This window comes from Malaclemys terrapin, chromosome 17 (genome assembly GCF_027887155.1).
Source record: "Malaclemys terrapin pileata isolate rMalTer1 chromosome 17, rMalTer1.hap1, whole genome shotgun sequence".
NCBI classification, from domain to species: domain Eukaryota; kingdom Metazoa; phylum Chordata; order Testudines; family Emydidae; genus Malaclemys; species Malaclemys terrapin.
Genome location: NC_071521.1, coordinates 6,798,292 through 6,821,945, shown reverse-complemented (window position 1 = coordinate 6,821,945; position 23,654 = coordinate 6,798,292). Strand labels below are relative to the sequence as shown.

Below are 23,654 nucleotides of genomic sequence, written 5' to 3'. Positions count from 1 at the left end.
CTGGAGCACAATATATATGCTAGGAGTCGGTAAAAATGCATTCCCAATATGCAGGGCTTTGGGGGTGGATAAATCTTTATAGGGATGGTTTTGATAAGTCACCTCACTTTGTGTAACCTAGAACATTCCAAGGGCAAAAGTCAATCACAGAGTCAATGCATTGGAGACCCAGAGGTGTCTGGGACTGCAGGACTCGGGGCCAGGTTTTTCAAGGCAGACACAAAAGGTGGCCTCACAGATCTGTTTATTCACCTGTTGCACTTGTCAAACTTGGAGCTGCTTGCACTGCACCTGCAAAAATGCAGGTTGCATCCACCGCCCTGGTGAAAATGCATCCTCTCCCTCTGCACCTGGACAATTGAACAGACCCCCTTTCCCCGATTGGCCTGTCAGAAAGGCAGGCAAACCTGTCCGCTCTCACAAAACCCCGCGGTTACCTGCCCTGATAGGTAGCTAGCCACAAGTGAGCCAGGTGCACACTTTTGCATGCACAACGCAGGCTCTGGGAGGTGCAGGGGTTGAGTTCACATTTTTGTGGGTGCATCTGCTGTGCCAGTATTTGAATACTGTTCCCCCCTCTCCCCATCAGTCCACAGGTTAGGCAGTCTGGCTATCAATGACTTTTCCCACAGTCCTAGTGGGGGGTGAGGGTTACTCTCGTCCACCCGCTAAATAGCTGATACAACTTGTCCTCTAGCAGCACCCAGCTCTTGCCCCTCTGACCCCCCCAGCAACATGCAGCCTCAAGTCCCCCTCTTGTTGCACAGGGGCAAACACACTTTCCCAGCGTTTTCTACCCTCCGACCAGCCCCGGCCCCCTCCCGGAGCCCGGGGGCAGAATGCCAGGGGCTGGGCCGCGGGCAGGGCATCCCGGGGGACCACCACAACCCAGCTTTGGGGTGAGCGGCGCAGGGATCCCTCCGCGTGCACACACACACACACACAACTTCCAGCAGCCTGGGAAACTTCCCGACGCCAAGGAGTTCCCCTCCCCGGGCTCCTCCTGAGCGCAGGGGCTTGGGGAGCAGCTCCCCAAAACGATCCCGCCCCCACCTGCCCTTGGCAGCCCTGGGGCAGGTTCCCCATTGCCCCTGGGCGGGCTGGGCTGAGCCCGGGGCACCTGGGCGGAAGGATGGGGGGGGGGGAGAAATGGGAGGAGAGCGCGGCTCAGAGCCGCCTCCTCCTCCTCACTAGGGGATTTGCAGCCGGAGGTTGCACGGGGCGCTGCGGCTCTCTGCGTCTCTCGGGGCACCGGGCATTTCTCCCTGGGAGCGGATTGCTTTTCCCGCCTGAGTTTGGGGTGCTTTTTTTGGGGGGGGGATCCTGCATGCCCGCCGGCTGGCTGGGGGCGCCCCGGGATCGATGTGGCTCTGAAAGGGGGGCCAGGACCAGCGCAAAGAGAGAGACGCCTGTGTGGAGCTCGAAGAGAAGGAATGCAGCAACTTCTGGTGCAGAGCCTCCTGCTGTCACTGCTGCCCGTGCTGAGCCGAGGTAGGGGCCAGGGCTGGGCCCGGGGGAAAGGGAGAGGATGGGGGCGGAGGGGGGGGGGTCTGGTCTGTGGCCACCCAGCAGTTGAGCGCCCCGGGAGATGGAGCTGGGCTCCGGCATGTCCCAGCCAAAGTCCTGCCTTCTCTCGCCGGCGAAATGGAAACTTTCTTGCCCGTTTGTTTCCCTTCTTCCCCTGCCCTGTACCCCCCCGGGGGGTGGGGGAAGCCAGGCGTGAGGAGAGGGGACTTCCTAACTGGAGAAGGGGAGAGACCCCCTCGGTGCTGGGGGGTCCCAGCGGGGGAGAGCCCGGGGCTCACTCTAAGGCAGGTGAAACCCTTTGCAAAGTGAAAGCAGGGCTGACTGGCGGAGCAGCCTGAAGGGGAAAACACGGCGGCTTGGAAAGTTCTATTCTTATTAGGCAAATGAGCAATCCGGAGTGAAATCGGTGTGTGTGTCTGTGTCTGTTGCTTTGCTGGCTGCTTCCAACTGCCCTCCAAGAGGGAATTTCTCCTCCCCACTCCCCTCCGATTTTAAAAGATCACAACCCACCTGAGAGGGTGTGTGGCAGACATCGCTCCGGGGGGAGGAATCCAGTGTGTTTAACCCCCTCGCTTTTAAAACAATCTGGGGGAAGAGCTGATCCTGCCTCACAAAGTGGCAGAACTTGAGCGCTCAACCAAATCCGAGCCAAGGAGGCTGCGAAGGAGGCTGTGGGTTGAGCTGAAAAACTTTATTAAAACTTTATTCTCTCGAGCTCTCCTGAGAGGAGCAAGCCCTTAAAAGCTGCCATCACCAGGGCTGGAAAGCATGACTGGTTTTGTAACACAAAACAAGCCTCTGTCTGTGTGTGTGGGGGGGGGGGGTAGTTTTGAAAACTGATCTCAGGATAGCAATGTGATGAGTTGTGTGGGGGTTTTTTATGAGTTCTTTTTTCTCAGCAGTCGAATATTTCATGTAGCAAAGCTCAGAAAGTAGCTCTTTACCTTGTCCACTTTTCAAGGCTGGAGGGAGTGCTGAACAAGCCGGAGATTGGTTTTTATTTTTTGAAAGCCTGGTTAATTTTTTATTTCCTGTTTCTCGAATCGACGTCAGATTTCTTGTTCTCTCAGCCCTTTCCTTGCAAGTTTTGGGGCGGATGTCAGAGGCCGTTGTGTTTCGGCACAGTGCAGTAACCTTTGGGGAAACAATCAAATGGAAACTTGTGCAACAATTCTTTTTTAGTCTAAAAGGCCTAAAAATGAAAGATGCATAAGTTTCACCAAGGTGAGAGAAATGAGTAGGAAGATGCTTTCAAAAAAAAAAATCTCCTTAACATGCAGAAATAATTGTATTGTGCATCTCTGCTTGGAAATGTAGCACTTCAATGCCTTTATCCTCACAACACTGAAAAAATAAAGATGGTGAAGTGCTTTTGAAAAGTGCTATATAAGAGTATAAATACAGGAGTAGCACCTACTCCTGTGAGTAGTCTCACTGACTTCCTGGGGCCTGCTAGCGCGGAGTAAGTGTTAATCAGTGAAAAGGCAGCAGAATCTGGCCCTTAAGTGTTTGGCTCAAACAGATGCTAACTGTAACATAGTGGGTTGGATTCTGCCACCCTGACTCCCACTGAGACCAGTGCCACTGATGCCAGCCAGGGAGGTTACCAGGAGATGCAGTGTTGATGTATAAGAGAAAAAAGGGGTCTGTGCTCAGCCAGCCAGTATAGCCATCTCTCATACCTGCACACTGTCCTCGCATGTTGTTGGGGTTTATATATATATATATACGTGTGTGTATATAAAAAGGATGCCTAGCTGCATCTGTCCTAAATGCAACGATTTTTAAACAGGAGAGAGACTGAGGTTTCTCTCCTGGAGCTTTTAGATCAGGGAGTGTAGGACTGAGCATTGAGACATTAATGCCTTAAGTAGCGTAGCCTTCCCCTGTGTACTTCAGAGTTATGATATAAAGTCAGAAGTCTTACTCATAGTAAGGGTGTCATCACAGCCTTCCGGGAAGAGCCCCGTTTAGGTAACATTTGCGCTGTCTAGTTTCACTTCGTTTTGCATAACTGAGGAGAGACCCAGGCTGGCTTAATTCCCTCCTCCCCAAAGAAAACAGGCTGCAGTGTGTTGGCATGGGAGGAGGTAGTGGGGCTGTTAGTTGACTCAATCAGATCTTTCAGGCAGCAGGTATTGAGTATCAAGGGTGATAGGGATTGAGAGCTGCCCTACAGTAAATAATGTAACAAGAGGTGTCTTTAACGTTTTACAATGGGCAGCTCTGATTTCCCCCTTTGTTAGGAATCAGGGAAGGCTCTGCTCTGCAGCTGTTGCTTTTTCCCACGAGCAAGGAGGGGAGTGTGCGCCTGTGGCTTTATGACTCTGTTCTCCCTCTGTAGGACAGTCTGTAGCCACTTTTTGTCTGTCTGTCTGTCTTTCTTTTTTTAACCATGAATATCTGAACAGCCAGACAATTGAGCAATAGTTTCAGGAGCGTTTTCTGTAGTCAGGACAGTAGCAGTATGGGGGGGGGGGGGGGAGAAGGAGAAACCCAGCTAGGTGGCTGAGAACAAGGATGGGAGCCTGCCCTGTAATCTGAACTTAAAGTTTGCAGATCACTTTGCCGTGTGAAAGCAGCCCAGGCTGCTCCGGGACTGCTTTTCTTTAACGCTCCGTGGCAGCCCCCGTTCCCCTGTAAGCTGTTATGCAGCATTGCTAGCACGGCGCCATATGTTTGGTGGCATTCCATTGTACACCACCATTTGCATATTGGAAACACCTTCTGTCACGGGCAGCCTTCATTCCACTAATGTCCCATGCCACTGCAGTGGGCCTCCGCTGGTTTTTATTGGTTAAGAGTCCTATCTGCAATTATTATTGAATGATTTTTACGCAGTGCTGTAGAGATGCATGGGGCTTTGCAGACACACCAAACATCCAAGGATGCATTCTGCTTGAAGAGACCCTGGTGTAAATCTGAAGTAACTCCACTGATTGATCTGAAGTTACTCTGGTTTTACCCCAATGTGAGAGTCAATTTTGGCCAAGGGGCTGTGCCCTGAAAAGTTTACAGTCTACAGGCCAGATTGAGATGTAAAATCAGGAGTAATTCCAGGATAACTGAGAGCAGAATTTGGCCCAAAGGACCAGATCCTGAAATCCTTACCCTTGTAGGCTTCAGTGGACTACTCACTTAAATAAAGATTACTCCTATGAGTAATGGTTACCGGTTGGTCCCCTTGGTTAGGTTTTTAGAATAGCCCATGTCACCCAAACCCTAAGGGCCTGACCGACTCCATACTTAGGCAGTGCTCCCATTGAGCTCCTTCGGAGTGTAGCTGAATAAGGAATGAAAGATTGAGTCCGAAATCCATGAAGGTTGCAAAAATGATCTTTTCAGGCCAGCTTTTCCCTGCATAAAAGACAAGAGACTGGGCCATGTTATGCCAACCCCCTTTGAAATCACATGCTGCCTAGAAACTGGTCACAGCTCGGCCCAGTGCAATTAGCCATGCATTTTTATGTGTTTCATCATTTGATGATGACTTCTACTGAGAGCCCATCACTTCCAGAGGTTTAGCAGAGCTAGAGTCTCTGTTAGCCTGCTGATATAGACTAATATAAGACCCCCTCTCATTGACTTGAGTAAGAGAAGGCCTTTGATCAGCAAAAGACTCAGTTTGTTCTCTCTGGGGATTAGGCTAATAGAGGTGTTGAAGGCCTGGTTTACACTACAGAGTTAGGTCAACGCAAGGCAGCTTAACATCGACCTAACTATGGAAGTGTCTATGCTAAAATTTCACTCCCGCTGTCAGAATTGCCTTGGCACACCTATTTAATAACTCCACTTCCACGAGTGGCGTAGCGTCAAGGTTGATGTAGTTGAGGTCGACACAGCATCAGTGTAGACATTCCATTGCTTACGTCGACTGTTACTGGCCTTCAGAAGCTGTCCCACAATGCCCCACGCTGACAGTTCACTCGATACCAGCGCTCCTGCCGAGGACGCACACCGCCGACACAAGGAGCAAAGTGTCAACACGCACAAGTGATCTAATTATTGAGGCGTCTGTATGCCAACGGTCAATGTAATTTTGTAGGGTAGACATGGCCTAACTTCTGGCTAATTCTCATCTTCTGTTTGCAGGTTTACGATGTACCCAGCCTGCCGAATCCTGCTTGAATGGGGGGAAGTGTGAAACTTACTCCAATGGGACTGGGGTATGCCTGTAAGTATAAAAGAGAACTGAGCCAATGAGTTCCCTTTATCTAGATGAACACATTGCCATAAAGTTGACTTTGCTTTGAAGGACCTGAATTCGAAAAGAGGAAAAGCATTTCCTTTATTTGAGGTGCAAGAATAATTTGCAGCCATATTGGGATCCAGTCCTACTTGAATAGGAGTCAATGGTGTCCCGGTTGGGGGGAAAATACAAGAAAGGGCCAAATGTGTCACCCTGTTGAAGGCAGCGGAGCAGGAGTTAGTACCATCTGGACCAATAAGTAACTTCTAAGGGAGATTCTTGATAGCCTTATTCCGTTTTTTTTTTTTTTAATTCACTCCAGGACAAGCTCCTGCTTCTGGCCCCAGAATCTTGTGCTTCAGAGACCACCTGCTGGGCCTGTAAAAAGCACTAATGTCCACTGCAAAAAATCCAGCAAGCATTTTAAGAGTATCCTATTATTTACCCTACCCTTTGGCCAGAGGTCACACTCAGTGACAACCCCATGATTCATAGATTCATAGATTCCAAGGCCAGAAGGGGCCACTGTGATCACCTAATCTGACCTCCTGTATAGCAAACCCGTGGAGCTTCTCAAAAATAATTCCTAGAGCCGATCTTTTAGAAAAACATCCAGTCTTGATCTAAAAATTGCCAGTGATGGAGACCCTTGATGAATTATTCCAGTGGTTAATTATCTTCACAGCTAAAAATTTACATCCTATTTCTAAATCTGAATTTTTCTAGCTTAAACTTCCAGCCATTGGATTGTGTTATACCTTTCTCTGCTAGGTTGAAGAGCTCATTATTCATAAATATTTGTTCCCCATGTAGGTACTTACAATCAAGTAATCAAGTCATCCTGTAACCTTCTGTTTGTTAGAGATTGAGCTCCTTGAGTCTGTTGCTATAAGGCATGTTTTCCTTCTCCTTCTCCTGCTTCTTCTCTGAACTGCCTCCAGTTTATCAACATGGTTTTTGAATTGTGGACACCATAATGTCAATGTACAATAGAGAGTGATCTTCCTAACGTCAGGATTCTGATTCTGCTGCCACTGAAATAAACAGATATTTAGGTATCCATTGACTTCAGTGGGTGTGACAAGGGGCCGCCACCTCCCATTAGAGTCAATGGGGGTTGAAGGCGGTTGTGGCCAGGCTCTCAGCTATGGCACATCAGCATAACTCCATTGAAGTCAATGTTCCCCAGCCAAGGATAAGGCCCATGCTGTGTTGCAGGATTAGGCTCATAAGAATGCATGGTTCACTCAGTAAGAAGGAGGCACCTTTTGCCTGCAAGATAGTTTTATGTGACGGTTCTCTGACCGGCTTTCTCCAATCCTGGATCATGGAGCCATCTGATGTGTAAAATGTTGGGATTCCCTGAAGGACTCACTAATCGACCTACCACAGCGATGACTGATTTCATTCCAACCTTCCAAGGAACAATAACCAAAGAGAAATGAATAAGATTCCAGTTTTGGGTTTTTTTTTTTTTAACTATTACATAAACGAAATCCGAATGGGTTTGTTTTCCAGCCAGCCTCCCCCATCCACCTGTTAAGCGTGTGTGAGGTTGGGGCTTGCCAAGAAGACAGTTTTGTCCAGTCCAGACTTCCAATTCAGAGCTCCCCTCTGCAGAGGGACCTGACGGCATTTCCATGCCAACTGTTGAATGGCAATCTTCCTCGACAACATTCAGGGGGGAGGGGAAAGATCAGGTTTGCGTGTCTGCTTCAGTTGGGTTATTCTGCCCAGTTTGGCATCTCCTGCCCCCTCCTTTTCACCCAAACTGCCACCCCCTTGGAAAAAAAAATCAGCAAATTAATCAGGCACATGAACAATTTAATGGACAAAAGTTGGGTCCCTTTGTGAGCTACTAATGAATGCACGCCACTTTTTTTTTTTTTTTTTTGCAGAAGCCCTTACCAACGCTTGACGCTCTAAATCTTGTTTTCTTTCATTCAAAGAACGACAGCTGGGATTCGGTCGAAATTCGGCAGCTATTGTTAAGGGAGGCAGATTAATGCTGTGTGACTAATCATGTATGGCTTCCCCGAATGCATAACTCTTTCCATCCCCCCACCCCAACCCTACACCCCTCCTTTTCCTTGTGGTTTCTTTCTTTCTTGCTTTCTTTCTTTCTCTTAAGTTCCAACTCCCTGCAACTCCCGATTTACATTGCATGTGCAGATGGCAGTGGAATCTAATTAGATCTGATGTGTGCAAGCTCTATTAGAAGGAGGAAAAGCCTCCAAAGTATCTGTCTTTTTTAAGAGAAAAAGAGAGTGTTTGGTATCTTTGAAGAATTTCTTTGCTGGCAGCTGTAAGTGACTTATCTTCTTGACCACAAATACAGAGCCGCTTGCAAATGTGTGAGCTGTTTTTGCAGAAAACTAAGGTTTCAGTAGTCATTAATATTGAATGCTGTCTGTGTAGGTTGAACTTTGAATGGATGATGATTTCGGGAAGGCAAGTTTGGTAGGGACTGAGACGTTGGATGAGATGTAACTTCCAAGGTAGCTGATAGGGATTAGCAAAATCTTATTTTTCAGACTTCTCTAAGTATCTCTTTACTAGGAGTTTTGCTTCCAAGCCCCTTAAATAAAGCAAAGTTAAGAGCATAGATAGCAGAAGTGGAAAAAGCTGGCACCTCCCATTGGCGCCTGGATGAAACATACTATTTTGGCTAGAGGCCACATCTCAGTTTGGCCTGGCACTTAACACAGTTTGGCCATAAAGCCCCTTTGTGCTTCCCCCACAAATCCAATTAGAAAGTGGAGTGAAATAAATAGTGTACGAGGGAGAAGCTACTCCAATGGAGAAGTATCTCTGCATTTGTTGTGGATACTCATTACAGCAGAGAGCTAACTGACTGAGTTACTTGAAAGTAACTTTGGTTTCAGAGCTATCAGTGTCTAAGCCCTGTTGTGGAAAGCACATCACCAGGGTGAAATGATGAGCTTTCACTTACTTTTGTTACTTTACAGCTACATTTCCTAAAACTCCTGGTCCTTTATCTTATTGTCTCCTTGCCAGTCCGTCTTGTACATAGAGCTTTAATTGAATGAAGAGGCCTGGGCATTTGATCAGCTAGAGGTCTTGCAACAGAAGTGGCCTAATTAAATTGCCTTTAGTGTTCCTATATGCAGTGTAGTTCTAACCGTGTCGGTCCCGGGACATTAAAGAGTCAACGTGGGTGAGGTAATATCTGTTATTGGACCAACTTCTGTTGGCGAGAGAGACAAGCTTTCAAGCTTATACAGAGCTCTTCTGCGGGTTTCGGAGTATGTTTCCCAGACGCGAAGAAAAGCCCTGTGTAAGCTCGAAAGCGGGTCTCTCTCACCAGCAGAAGTTGGTCCAATAACAGATAATACCTCACTCACCTTGTCTCTTTAGAGTTCCTATGCAGGAATAATATGATCTTGCAAGTAGCTAGAAAGATTATTGTGATGTTTCACCTAACGGGATCTTGCGAGGAACTTAACTCAAGGTAAAAATAACCCAACACCAAACACTTGCCCTGGATTTGTAACTTTAAAAAGCCTGGTTTGCAAAAGTTTGTACCAGCAGATGGTGATGCTAGCCACTGACTGCAACAGCACTGACAAGTGTGGTTTTGTGGTGTGTGTTAACTGTGGCTTTAAGGAATAGGCTCTCATTTGAATCAAACATGTTCCCAGATCAGATGAAAAGGTTTTTCTGAAGATCACTTTGACTTGCAGTGATAGGTCCTAATTAAACATTGGTACAGTTATATTTTGGACTGGTACCATCGCAAATGAATAGGACTAGTCTAAGATTGTTGTGACAGGCGAATTTTATTCCCAGCAAGCCCCTGTTCCACTAGTTAAAAGCACATGGTTTGGGAGGGGTCTGAAGTACAAATTCAGTCCCACCTGTGTTTCATCACTGAAATCAGGGGGTTACACCATAGGCACCAACTTTCTCTGGCGCGGGAGGGTGCTCACGCCCCCCGCCCCTTTCCCCGCCCCGACTCCACCCCATCCCCGCCCCTGGCCCTGCCCCCATTCCAACCCCATCCCCAAAGTCCTCTCCCTAACTCCGCCCCCTCCGTGCCCCTATTGGATCCCTTTCCCAAATCCCTGCCCCCGTCTCTTCCCCCAGCACACCGCGTTCCCCCTCCTCCCCCCTCCCTCCCTGCGCCGCGAATCAGCTGTTTCGCGGCGCAAGCGCTGGGAGGGAGGGGGAAGAAGCAGGACGTGGCGGTGTGCTCGCGGAGGAGGCGGAGGCGAGCTGGAGCAGGGGCGCGGGGCGGGGCCACGGGGAGCTGCCGGTGGGTGCTGAACACCCACCAATTTTTTTCCGTGGGTGCTGTAGCCACGGAGCACCCACAGAGTTGGCGCCTATGGGTTACGCCAACGTGCTGAGAATCTGGCCCTGTGTAGCAAAGCGGCTTTTAAGGCGAAAGAACAGGTTAAATCTAACCACTAGGTTTGCAGTGAGGGAAAGGTCAGTTTGCTAAAGTACTTCCTTTTGTTTATGAATCTCTGTAGCCTTATGGTTCAACTTCTGGATATAGGGCCTGATCCAAAGGCTGTGGAGGTCAATGAAAAAACTGCAGTGGCCAATGGATCTGACCCGTAGGAGTTGGGGAAATATTTGTTTAAACCTCGATTTTAAAAAGCAAGAGGTTATTATTTTAGATTAAAATAATTTTTGTGGTGACAACCAGAAAGCTACAGCGACAGTCTCAATTCTGCAGTGTTTTGTGGCCTCTGGGTTATTCAACTGCTCAGTCATTGTTATCTCATTTTAAAGGACGGATGTTTCCTTCTGGTTTGATATTTCTCATGTGCTTTAGCCCAACGTTATTTCCATGAAATAATAACAAAGAAAAAACGTCGCCTCCATGCTGGACAGGAAGAGGGTGGAGTGTGAAACAATCAACCAGAGGAAACTCTTAAAGGAACAGTCTCATGGTGATTCAGCCACGTTGAGGCTCCTGGGTGGTCGTTTCAAGTCTGATCTCATGTGTTCGGAAGGAACAGGGTTGGAGTCTGGAGACTTGGTGGAAGAGGGTAGATTAAAAATACAAAAGCATCAGCATCCCCTGTTGCAGCTTCCAGTGGAAGAGAATCTTGGTCCAGATCCTCAGCTGGCATAAATCAGCACTGCCCCCCGAGTCAGCAGAGCTTCATCCATTCGCACCAGCGGAGGACCTGGCCCCTTGTGTTGTTTTATGCTGGTTTTTAGGGATTTTTTTCATGTATTACTTTTCCCCCACCCATCCCAATTTGGCTTCTAGTCTCAAACAGTCAGCAGAGGGATTGGAAGGGTGATTTCATGGCTGAACTTTGCCTATATCTCTTGTCACGTGCTCCGTGCAAGAAACTGGTTGCAGGTCCCGGCCACCTCCCTGCCAAACATCATTTAGGACGTTTCTCAGAACGGGTGTAGGGGGCTCATTCTCCAGCGCCTTTTGCCTTGTGCCTGTGCAAAGTGTTCCATCATTGAAATCAGCCGAGTGACGCTGATGAACTGAGAATCTGGCCTTGGTGAAATCCCTCTTGTTGCCACCTTGAGCTGATTCAGATTCTGCCTCCACGTTGAGTTATTCCAATCCCTCGGCCAAGGGTTTGGGAACAGGAGTGTATCACGCCGTTTTCCTTAAATGCCACCAGAGACTCTGAGCAAGACTTAGAAGAATGAAGAGCCTTAGAACTTGTGTGATCCTGTTTATTGATCACCTGCGCTCACGATGGCAGATGTAGCTACACTGCTCATAGGGATTCTGCCCGTATGTTATGGGGTTTTTTTTTTTTCTTCATCGCTTGAACCTGCCCTGTGAGAACTATCTGACCTCAAAGGGCTAGAATCGTAGCTGGTGTGAATCGTCATAACTACGTTAACTTCAATGGAGCTCTGCTGATTTCCGCTACCTGATGCTCTGGCCCAAAGGGGGTTATAGTTTATTGTAGGGATTCTCAGACTTTTGTACGGGTGACCCCTTTCACACAGCAAGTCTCTGAGTGCAATCCCCCCCCCCCCATATACATTAAAAACACTTGTTTATATATTGAACACCATTATAAATGCTGGAGGCCAAGCAGGGTTTGGGGTGGAGGCTGACAGCTCGCGACCCCCCCATGTAATAACTTCGGGACCCCCTGAGGGGTCCCGACCCCCAGTTTGAGAACCCCTCGTTTACTATATATTGCATTAGATGGTTCCACTTGTTCCCCACCTTCTTTGCCCCTCTATTTGTAAAACATTAGAAACAAACAATTTGGCAGTTAAAGGGCTGAATAACATACATCAGCAAGCAATTAGCAAGTTTTAAACTAACATCCTTTGTAAATTAACTTTTTCTTTCCGGACCTGGAGGTGCCCTGACCCTCACTTTGCTCATGTTCATAGACGTGCTGACTGGTAACTGTATGTACGTGAGTGGAATGTGAAATTTTTAGAGCATAAACATATTTAACCAACTAGTAGCCTCAGGGCGCAATTACCATAGGCTGGTGTACGTGTGGTCATTATGGTGAGTTCCCATGGCTAAGCTATCTCCAGGGTATGGGTATAGTTTTTCAGGCCATAAATCAAGTCTGTAGGGTAGAGGAGCCTGCATTTACTTGCAGGATCCTACATCAACATCTGTATCTTCCCAAAGCAAAGTAGACTTTTGATGTGAAAGGTGAGGCATATCTCCATTTTTTTAAAGGGGGAGGGATAGCTCTGTGGTTTGAGCATTGACCTGCTAAACCCAGGGTTGTGAGTTCAGTTCTTGAGGGGGCCACTTAGGGATCTGGGGCAAAATCAGTACTTGGTCCTGCTAGTGAAGGCAGGGGGCTGGTCTTGATGACCTTTCAGGGCCCCTTCCAGTTCTATGAGATAGGTAGATCTCCATATATATATATATATATAGGTGGTTGGCTTAGATGTTAGATAGGAATCCATCCACCTGTCTGAGGGCCATATCCAGACAGGTGATGAGCAGTTCCCACTCCTCTGGGTGGGATTTGTGGATGCTCAGCATCTCTTGGGATTGGACACTGAAAGAGGCCTCCGACACTGTGTCAGGCCTAGGCACTACAGGGATCTAAGCGCATAGAGGAAAACGAGTCCAGTGCAAATTCCAGACTAACGGAGCCTGCCTTTCAAATAGCGCCTCTTGCTCTTCATCACACTGGGCACCATTAGGAGATGGCTGTTTATCCCGCTGGGCCTAGAAGGGGGTGTACTGACCCCCCCCGTCCTGTGGTAAACGCCTGCGGGTGGTACCTGCCCAGTTTTTAATGGCGCTCACTCTACTTTCTGGCCCGTTGTGCAGTAACAACTTGAGTTGGTTTTGGTGTAGGAAGAATTATGCCAAGACTTTTAGTATCTGTTCATTTCTGCTCCTGGACACTGGAGTTGAACCACAGGCTTTGTGATTCCTCCATGTAATTCTGCTTCTGCTGCCGCATCTAAACATGGGACAGTTTTGTTTCTCTGGAAGTGTGTATATTTGGAGACCTCCGCATGGTTCAGTGCAGTGCCACAACCACCAGGAGGTAAATGATTTACTTGGCTGTAGCTGAACTAACATGGAGCTTTGGCAATTGGTGTCCTGCATCCCCAGAGCAGGTGTGTGGAGCTGCAGCCGAATGCAGGAAGTCAATGGAATGGCATTCCTGGAGTGTAATGGGCTGTCCAGCAGTAGGAAGCTTTCAAGGGCTCAACTCAAAGGACATGGGATGTAAACTTTTGTGTTTTCAGGGTAACCAGGGCAAAAATGGGCTGTGTGGGCAGGGGTGTCAGAGCATGGCCACGCAAATGCCAACATACGGGCCCAGTGCTGCAGTTCTTAGACTCAGGAGGACTTTGCTTGAACACGGGCTGCATATGTCAGAGAAATTCACCTCTGTGCAGCCAGCCAGTCCCCGGGCCATGTGCTCCTACCCCCTCTTTGGAGGTGGTAAATGGGGCGACTGTAATACCATGTGCTGGCTGGCTGCATATCACTGCAGCAGTTGCACTGATGTAACTGAGGAGAATTTGGCCCTTGGTGTTGAAAGCTCCTCCATTGTACTTTCAATGCAGAGGGCCCCGTACTGCTCTGTTACACCGGTGTAAATCTGGAAACAGCTCCATTGTAAATCCAGCGTAATTCCATTGGAGACAGCTGAGAGCAGAATCTGGCCTTAAGATCCAAATTCTCCCCTGATCTGCATCCCGCAAAATCCTCTGAAGTCAATGGGTGGAATGGCAGGCGGATTGGGTGCACATTGGCTTTTATTCTAATTTAAAACCATTGAACCCCGTGGGGAATTTGGCGGAGCTCAGCACTCCCATTAACTGGACTGCTCTGCTTGCCGATGGTATTTGATGCTTGGCTGTTACTCTTCACTACTGACAACTTTTGAAACATAGTCACTAAACATCCCTTTAGCAGCGATATTCAGAGCCCAGTGACTATTAGCTAAGAGCCGGATCCTGCAGGATACTCTGGAAGTGCTGTTAGAAGGATGATATTATTCCTATTTATTATTTGTGTTGCGGTAGTGCCTAGGAGTCCGAGTAACAGACCATTGTGCTAGGCGCTGTACAAACACCGAGCAAAGAGACGGCTCCAAACAGCTTACAATAACCCAAGTGACAGAAGAGTATTAATTTATAAGAGTAGCGATTCTAGTTTCATGCTTGCTTATTAAGCTTTGCGCTTATTTGAATACGTTAAGGTTTTTTACACATAGGGAATACCAGTGGTTCTCAACCTGTGGCCCAGGTGACATCCACAGGGTCATACAGGTAGCATTGGGTGTGGCCCACATAACACATTTTGGGCTGTAGATGCAGCCCACAATGGTAAATAGGTTGAGAACCACTGGAATAGACCAATAAAAATGTGCATTTACTATAAATTCAGCAAGGAAGGCCCCATGTGGTGCATAATGTTAAAGATATCCCTGAGGAAGGTCAGTTTAATATTAGCGCCTTCTCTGCAGGTCCAGGAGTTTAGTTTCCCATAGAACCGTCACGTTGTAAAGAATTCTGCTCCCATGTTCTCACACATGAGGTTTGTGACTGTTTATTTAATTTCCAAGGAACGATACAGAGACAATAGGCTAGATTCTCAGCTATTGTTAATCAGCGTTGCTCCAGTGACTTCAGTTGAAGTATTCCAGTTTACACCAGCTAGGGATTGCGGCCAAATATGGAAACATGTTATTGTAGAGTTTATTTTCTCCATTTATGCTTCTTCGTAAGAGCCTCTGAGTACAGATGTCTGTAAGATGGCAATCAGAACTTGAAATCAGGCGGTCTTATCTGAGGATCAGATTCTCCTTTTGGCAAAAGTGGTGTAATGCCAAAGAAGTCTGGAGTTATTCCAGATTTACAGGGGTGGAATTGAGATGAGAATCTGGCCTCTTGTATGGAAGACAATGCACAAAATAAGGGCTTGCGCCAAAGCCCACTGAAGTCAATGAGCATCTTTCCCATTCATAGCTGAGATGAGAGTCTGATTAGAGGGGGGGGTTTGTTCGTTGGTACTGAATAGATTCACATCATAAATTGCCCAGGGAGGCTGTGGAATCTCCATCACTGGAGATTTTTAAGAACAAGTTAGACACACGCTGCTCAGGGATGGTCTAGAGCAGTGGTCTCCAAAGTGGGGTGCACAGTGGTGCCCGAGGGGGTGCGCAAGAGGATCCTTCGGGGTGCACGGCAGGAGGAGCAGCGCCGCTTTTTTTTTTTTTTTCCCCTCGGCAGTTCGGCCGGGTGTCCGAGCGGCTTTTTTTTTTTTTTTTTTTTCGCTTCGAGAGCCGGGAGCAGGGGGTGCTGCTCAAAATATTTTTACTGATGGGGTGCGCAATCAAAAAAGTTTGGAGACCACTGGTCTAGATAGTCCTGCCATGAGTGCAGAGGACTGGGCTAGACGACCTCTTGAGGTCCCTCCCAGTCCTACCATTCTGTGATAATGAAAAACCACATGGATCAAGCCTGGCTGGTCTTGGTTTAGAGGCTTCCGGTTTTAGCAGAAGTGAGGGAAATCCTGTGTAGATGTCCCTTCCATCTCAGGCCTGTGTCTCCAGAGGTGATGCTGTGTGCATGCTAAATACTTCCCTCCCACACCTCTAAACCAAAGTGTTACGGGGGCTCTGAAGTTTTCATTCTGGGCTCCCATTGAAGCTAATAGCAGAACTCCCTTTAGCCTCCTGTGACATGATTTTGGTGTCTGTGAAGCATTCTCTGGTAGATCTCGGTAAGACCATACCCTGGCCCCATAAGACCATACCCTGGCTCCTCATCCCCCTGCCTACCTACAATGGTGGTTTAAAATAACTGATCCCTTATAGTTTTCTCTTTCAAGTCCATCTCTTTGAAGCTTATGAGTAAATGAGTATTCAGCGCTGTTTTAAACTGACCGTATGGATGAAGTACATAAATGTCTCTAAGGAAGTGGTTTTCAACCTGTGGTCCGTGGATGCCTGGGGGGCCGCAGCAGACTATGTCTAAGATTTCCAATGGGGTCCGCACCTCCATTTGAAATTTTGTAGGGGTCCGCAAATGAAAAAAAGGTTGAAAACCATCACTGTAATGAGCTATGGGAAGAGTCAGTAGGATAAATAACTTGGTTGGACCTTCCTTGTGGAAACTACAGGAAACAAAAGAGCAGTTGAGAAGTTCAGGTTGGAGCTAGTTAATTGCAGGGCGGCACTTTATAGAGTGGTGAAAAATTCTGCTGCGTATCAGAGCCAGTTAGCTGCCTTGCGTTTACGTCAGCAGAGCCTACAGCTCTGAAGTGCAGCAGTACAGGAGATGGCGGAGGAGGTGTTGGCGGGGGTCCTGTCTGCCACTCTGGAATTTTTCCTTTAATTAAAACTGTGCTTTAAGCCTGCTTTGATTGGGGCATATATATCCAAATGCTATTTGTAAAACATTGTATATACTTTTTGTGAGCTATATACATACGCGCATTATAGGCTGGATTTTCCAAAGCACTTAGCATTGGACTAACAATTCCAATGGGAGCAGTTAGCCCAACTCTCAGTCCCATTGACTGCAATGGGCAGAGAGGCTTTTGAAGGTCTCTGCCATCTAATCTGATCTCTATCAGCTATCATAGATACGCTCCCTAGCTATCTGCCTACCCATCATAACATGGAAATGGCATTCTTGAGTGGTTAGAAGGTGGGGCAAAAAGTCAGGGCTCCTGGTTTTATTGGGAAGTCCCTTAACCTCTCCGTGTCTATTTCACGCCACTTGACGTTACCTGGGCATTGAAAACTCTCCTTATATGATGCATAGACCACTGTGCAACTCTTGCTAGGCACTTCTTGAAGCAGAAACGCAGTTCAGTAGAATCTGCTTATACAGATGGAGCAGGAGATACAGTGCCTCCTCCCTGAGAATGTAGTGACAAGAATCCTATTGACGTGAATGGGAGAAGGATCAGGGTCATGGGTAAATAGTGCTTCGGATAAGTGTGTGGTTCCAGTGTAACTGACGTGTCTGGGGGCACAGCCCCGGTTTGAATAGTTTTCCCTCCCCACTGCAGGAGGGGAGGAGTTCTGCTATAATGTGGCTGATGTGTATTAGATTATTTTCTAACTCCATCACTGTACTAGGTGGTTTGGTTTGGTGTTTTTTATTAAAATCAAAAGTAACCAGAGTGGCTTTTAACTCAGCAGTACTAACTCTGACCCTGATTCAGCCAGGTAAGTGAGTACATGCCTAACTGATTGAAATCGGGAGGATTATTCACAGTTGGAATTAGATACCAGCCCATGTACTTTGCCAAATTAGGACCTAATTGCTGGTGCCACTGGAACAAGCAGTGATTTGAACATTGCACCTAATGAGAGCAGAGTATTGTAGTTTGTGACCGTTATTCCCCATACAAGAGTTAACATTTTGTTCTAGCTTTTATGCCATGATGTTCAGTCCCCAAGGCTGTCTGAAGTTAATATTGGCAACGTCAGTTAATTGATTAACATTTAGGCATTGGTTGAAAGCCCTCGTGAACCTTCAGCAAATGGGGAGGGGGAAGGGTTGGCGGGAAGGGAGCTGAAGTTTAATGGGAAACTTTCATGCTCAGTCAAGTTGCAAACAGTTTATTTGCACATAAATCACTTTCTTTTTAACAAGATTTTAACCTAAATCCCTTCCCAAAACTCGGGAAGGCTTAATGGTATTTAGATGTGAAATGGATTTGTAAGTTTTAAAGATGCCATAATTGCTCCCCTATTTAATAGATTGTACAACTCCAGCATGTAAGGGAAGGCTGGGAAGTTAGTCTGCTAAAGTGCTTTGATTTATGATGCTGTGTTGCTGCTCTGACATGGGGCAAAGAATTCAGAAAGAAACCAGTTTATTAAAGTTTAGATATTGCAATGTCTCACTATCCTGTCACCCAGGGCCTGCTCCAAAGTCCGCTTAAGTTGATAGACTCTGTTTACCTTAATTTGGCTTTAGAACAGGCCCTTATAGCTAACTCTGGGGAGCCAAAAAGGTTGCAGAAATGTAGCTGAAGGCAAGAATGGACCTGAAGAATCCGGCTGTATGTGAAAGTTTGATTCCAGTGCTGGGCCAGGAATTTTTAAGCTACTGCAGACCAGGAGAATGTTTCATTCACAAGTGTCTTATTCTTTTGTGAATGGAGACTTGGAAGCCGAAAGCTCTTTGACATATTGGTGGCATGTAGGCCCCAGGGGTGGTCCTGCAAACCCTTACTCCCTTGAGTAGTCTCATGGAGTGGAATGGGATAGCTGCCATGGAGCAGGGGAACTGGGCCTCATTTTGTACGGCATCTTTACCCCCCAGACACTCTCCGAGACATTGGAGGGCTGATTTCTCTTTCCCAGGCCTGCTGATCCCTGGTACCACAGCCTCTGATTTCGGAGCCATCAGCGCAGTCCAATCACCAAACCTCCATCCTACGGTATAATATTACAGGCGCCAGAACTAGTGGCACGATGCTTTGACTCTGTTTATGGGCCACGCGGTGACCCTGAGAACGAAAGGCTAATCCATCAAGGCCCGCTCAGGCTACAATATGGCACTTCTTGTGTCCACTGAAGACGGTCCCCGGAGGGATAACAAAAGAAGACTTCAGCATTTGTGCTGTTCACGCTGTCAGCCACCCTATGAGTCCTGTGCCCTCCTGCCATGGTGGTCATAGTTAAAGGGGTTGTGCTCATGACATCTCTTCTAATGGTATTAATGTCTTGTAAGAGCAAGAGCCAAAGTACTTTCAAGGCTTCTAGTGTTTGCTGCATAGAGCTATTGAACTTTCACTATGCAGTTTCATTTTGTTTTGATAAGAACTAACTGTTTTAGATCTGGCAGGGGTTTGTGTGTGTGTGTTTATGCTTAAAATACCAATATTAGACACAAAGTAGATTTATGCAGCTAGGCTACAGTTAAATAATGCGTGGGTGCCAGTTTTTTAAGACATGTGGATAAGGCTCTTCCAACAAGATGCAGTGCTAGTTAAACAATGCAATAGCTTCACTTGGGGCATGCGGCCGCATGTGGTTATGGCTAACAGGCAGACCCAATACTGTACTATTTCGTCATGAGGACGATGCAGCTAAAGACAGGAATTGCTCCGTTCTGCGGTTGTGCCGGCGTCCATCAGCCTCAAAGCTCTGGTGTCCTCTCGCTGTCTGAACGCTCAGGCGAGAAAGCGGTTAGTTTGGTTGGCTAGAGAGGAAAAGGATCGTGACAGTTGCTGGATGGGGGAATGACCCTGCAATGGAATGACCCTGGAGGAAAGAGAAGAGGGGAAAGAAAACCCAACCTCTCCCTGGCCCCTAGCTGCTATTAAAATGTTAGACACAGGCCTCAAAGTCAAAAGGCAAGGCGACAGACGGCCCTTTCACCGGGCCTGCTGTTCCTAATAAAAGGTGGGTTTCTAAGGAACACTGCAGAAGAATGTGGGATAGCAGCCTGAGGGCAGAGGCTCCCCTATTGTCTGCTTTCAGTCAATAAGGCTTCATGTTGACACAGGGATTTTTGCAGGCGAAAGGTGTAGAAGGCACAGTCTTCCCCTCTCACTGGCTGTTTCCTTGGTTAAACTTAACAACCAAAATATCAGGCTCAAAGGAAACATTTGTCTGCTCAAATGTATTTTTTAATCTCAGACTTTGTTTGGATGGGGGAATTTTGTTGCCAAAAAACTATTTTAAGGGATTTTTTATTACTTAAAAAACACACAACCCCTCTGTAGTTTATGGGAAGACCCAAGATAGATCCATCACTATTCCTGTCTTTCTCTTTCATTCTTGCTGTCTGCTTCTTCCTCTTTTCTGTCTCGTTTGTTTCACCATAGTACAACTAGTGAAATACTTGAGGTTAGTATTTTCAAAAGCATCCAAGTGACTGAGGAGCTGATATCCCACTAACTGTCAATGGGATTTTGGCCTGTTAAGTCATTTATGAGCTTTTCAAAATCCGATCCTCATTCTGTTTATAAATCAGGGCTGAATATAGATTGTTTAACGCTTGGTAGCCTTCAGATTTTAATCTTGGGTTTTATTTCCAGGATTAGTAATGTAGGATATAGGCATCAAATGTGTTGCTTGTGGGATTTTTCCATATATGGAGATAAGGTCGTTTAAATGATTATCCAAAACGTGGATGGGGTGATTTTTGAGAAAGAAATGAAGTACCGGTAAGTTTTATTCATCCTTTAGTGACATGATGGTTTCACTGGCACTGAAGTGTTTGCCAAAATTTCACGGTTTATCAAACTTAATTCTGGCCTAGTACCGCATGTGAATCCTCTGGGTAAGGCAGAGATACATTTACTCACACGATGCAGCGATCTTACTAGAAGTCAACAAAAGAGCTTTAACTTTGCTGTGAAAGTGGTGTTGAAAGATGGCACCATAGGCCATAAAAAGTCCCATCCTGTACTCTCTAATGACACTAACATTTCCAAGGTTAATGATTTCTACAGCTGTCTTTAAAAAAAAAAAAAGTCAAAAATGTCAAAATTTGGGGGGAAAACAATGACAAGGTGGATTATTTTATTTTATTTTATTTTGAACATCAAAAAATTAAGTGAAAATTCTCATAAAAAATGTTCGGATGAATTTCTAATGAAGTTTCATGGCAAAATCCAAATTGGAAAAAGTTCAAACCCAGGTTCATTTGCAGCTAATATGCAAAGTGCAGTGGAAAACTATTGGACACGTACTCAGCTGATCTAGAAGGCTTGTGTGGATACGGTTCCCAAGGGGTACATTGAAGTTAGACCACCTGCAATCAAATTGTGGGTTTGATTCTGTAAGCTCTACTCATGCTAGCTGTCCTTAATCAAGAAAGTAACACAATGGGGACAGCTTGCATGAGTAGGAGGCCTTAGATCCTTATGAACTAACCCACAGAGTGTTCTAAACCCTTGCTCTTTGGACAGCCCAGTGGACCTGTTGGAATTAATGCATGACTCTGCATTAAGCCTGGATTCTGTTTTTCGGGGATGAGACTGCTTTAGAAGTATTGGTTACATTTGAAGTGCCAGAAGTGTTTTGTTTCAGATAGCGTCTGGGAGTAAAAGATCCCTGATGAAATTAATTTAACCTTCAATTAAACATATCCAAGGAATTCTCTAGGCCTGGGGCAGGGCCGGCTCTAGGATTTTTGCCGCCCCAAGCAAAAACAATTTTGGCTGCCCTCCCACGTTTTTTTCTTACCCCACCCCCGGCCCTGCCTCAACTCCGCCCCTTCCCGAAATCCCCAGCCCTGCCTCCTCCCCCCGGGCTCTCAAACCTGGGAGGGAGGGGGAGATCCCGAGCGGCTGCGGCGTGTGAAACAGCTGATTCGCGCGCTGCTGCTCCCCCTCCCTCCCAGGCTCTCAAACCCGGGAGGGAGGGGGAGATCCCGAGTGGCCGCGGCCCGCGAAACAGCTGATTCGCGCGCCGCGGCCGCTCGGGATCTCCACCTCCCTCCCGGGTTTGAGAGCCTGGGAGGAAGGGCGAGCAGCGGCGTGCGAGCGGCAGCAGCGGAGGTGAGTTAGGGCGGCCGGGGCACATTTTTAGGGGCGGCATGGCCCGCGCCAGAATGCCGCCCCTAAAAATCTGCCGCCCCAAGCACCAGCTTGTTTTGCTGGTGCCTAGAGCCGGCCCTGGCCAGGGGTCGGCAACCTTTCAGAAGTGGTGTGCGAGTCTTTGTTTATTCACTCTGATTTAAGGTTTCACGTGCCAGTCATACATTTTAACATTTTTAGACGGTCTCTTTCTATAAGTCTAAAATATAAAACTAAACTATTGTTGTATGTAAAGTAAATAAGGTTTTTAAAATGTTTAAGAAGCTTCATTTAAAATTAAATTAAAATGCAGAGCCCCCTGGACTGGTGGCCAGGACCCGGGCAGTGTGAGTGCCACTGAAAATCCGCTCACGTGCCGCCTTCAGCACACGTGCCATAGGTTGCCTACCCCTGCTCTAGGCCTTCAATCAACGAGGGTAGAGTGCAGTTGGTCTGAAAGTACTTTCTGGCAAGAGATGGCTGGCTCCTCAGCTCGTGTAAATCAGCATTGCTACACTGAAGAGATGGCGTTGAAAACTAAAGCAAAAATCAACCGAACAAGTTAGCAGTGTGTGTTTTGAGGGTGGGAATTAAATGATTTTCCTCTTAGCCTCCTCGTTTGTCATCCTACATTTTTATTGTGAATGAATCTCCGGGACTCATCATCCCATTGAAAGGCAGTTACTTCCATGTAGCAATTTACCATCATTAATGAATAGTCTGGGCTGTTTCACTTAGTGATGGGATTATATTGTTTTTCATTACAATGGGGACTTTGATTCCAAAATTATCCAGATATTTCTGCCTACAAAACAATACAAGATTTGCCTCATTCCTGCGAGAAAGACCAGCAGCTTGAGTTCCTGTACTTCCCTCAGCCACCCCTGCCCTCCCACACAAGCATTTCCAGCTTTGGGGAATTCCTTTTGTTTGCTTTCAGATAAAAGCTTCCTTCTTAAAATCTCACTTAGGTGGCTTGGGCTAGGTATAAAAAACATCAAAGACTTTGGATTGCCATTTGATTTTTTTTTAATTAGGCAAAGATTGCAGATGCAGCTGCCTGCTATATTAACCGTACATCACTCATAATAACCTGCTGCTTACCCAACCACTGTTCCTTTCTAGCCGGTGTCCTGGGGTGTTTAATAAACTCAGGCATGGACAGGACTTTAAAGTGCAATGGGCTGTTTTTTAATTTAGCATCACTGTTTGGCTGTAGTGGTTCCCACGTGGATTCTGCAGTTCTAGTGCTGTCTTGTTCGGAGAGGAGGGGGAGATGAAGGAATGCTGGCAAGAGGAAATCCCTCAAGCTCCTGCTTGAGGACCTGATGCTGATGGGAACAAATCTTTGCCCTTGATCCAAGATGTGCCAGGTGTGTGACCGCTGAACTCCTTCCCCGATCCCAGTTGTAACGAGAAGCAGATGAAGGCAGACAAGCCTGCACAGTTCTCCATGGGGTGTAGAGCTGGGCGGAGTAATTGTATTGGCTTTGCTTTGACCATCCTTCTTTTCATTTGGTGAATTAATTTGTAGTGTTTTGTGCACCTTCCTCTGAAGCAGTTGGTTATGGCCACAGGCCGAGACAGGGTGCTGAGCTAAAAGGGGTGCTGGCCTGGTCCAGTCCTCGATTCCTTTATACTCTGCTTTGAGGATCCACCTCTGGTGAGGAGGGATAAGTTTCTCTGTGGTTCTTTCCATTTTTGGCTTCTCCAAAGCTGGCTTTTCATGCCAGCTGTGTTGGTGGCCTTTGGGATGTGGTCGTGGGGTTCATTAATCACTGCTGGGATGTTTCCTTGTGTCTCATCTGGGGATTAGCTCTCAACCAATCTGACGCCCCCTCCTTTGGTTGCTTGCCCCATGGTCTCACTGTCTGGAGTCAGTGTGCTCAGATGACTAGGGTGGAGTATAAAGTTACTGCTCGAGCATGCAGGGGTGTAATCAGGAAGGCCAAAGCACAACTGGAGTTGCAGCTAGCAAGC

At 47.0% G+C, this 23,654-nt stretch overlaps 1 protein-coding gene across 1 annotated transcript in view; it reads left to right on the top strand.

The window, feature by feature from the left end:
- The first annotated feature begins 1,223 nt into the window (after window positions 1–1,223).
- Window positions 1,224–23,654, top strand: part of NOTCH1 (notch receptor 1) — an 83,436-nt gene continuing 61,005 nt past the window's right edge. Inside the window, exons 1-2 of the mRNA XM_054007445.1 lie at window positions 1,224–1,491; window positions 5,620–5,701. Coding sequence (XP_053863420.1) covers window positions 1,434–1,491; window positions 5,620–5,701 — 140 coding nt within the window. The 5' untranslated portion in view covers window positions 1,224–1,433. The remainder of the gene's footprint in view (window positions 1,492–5,619; window positions 5,702–23,654) is intronic.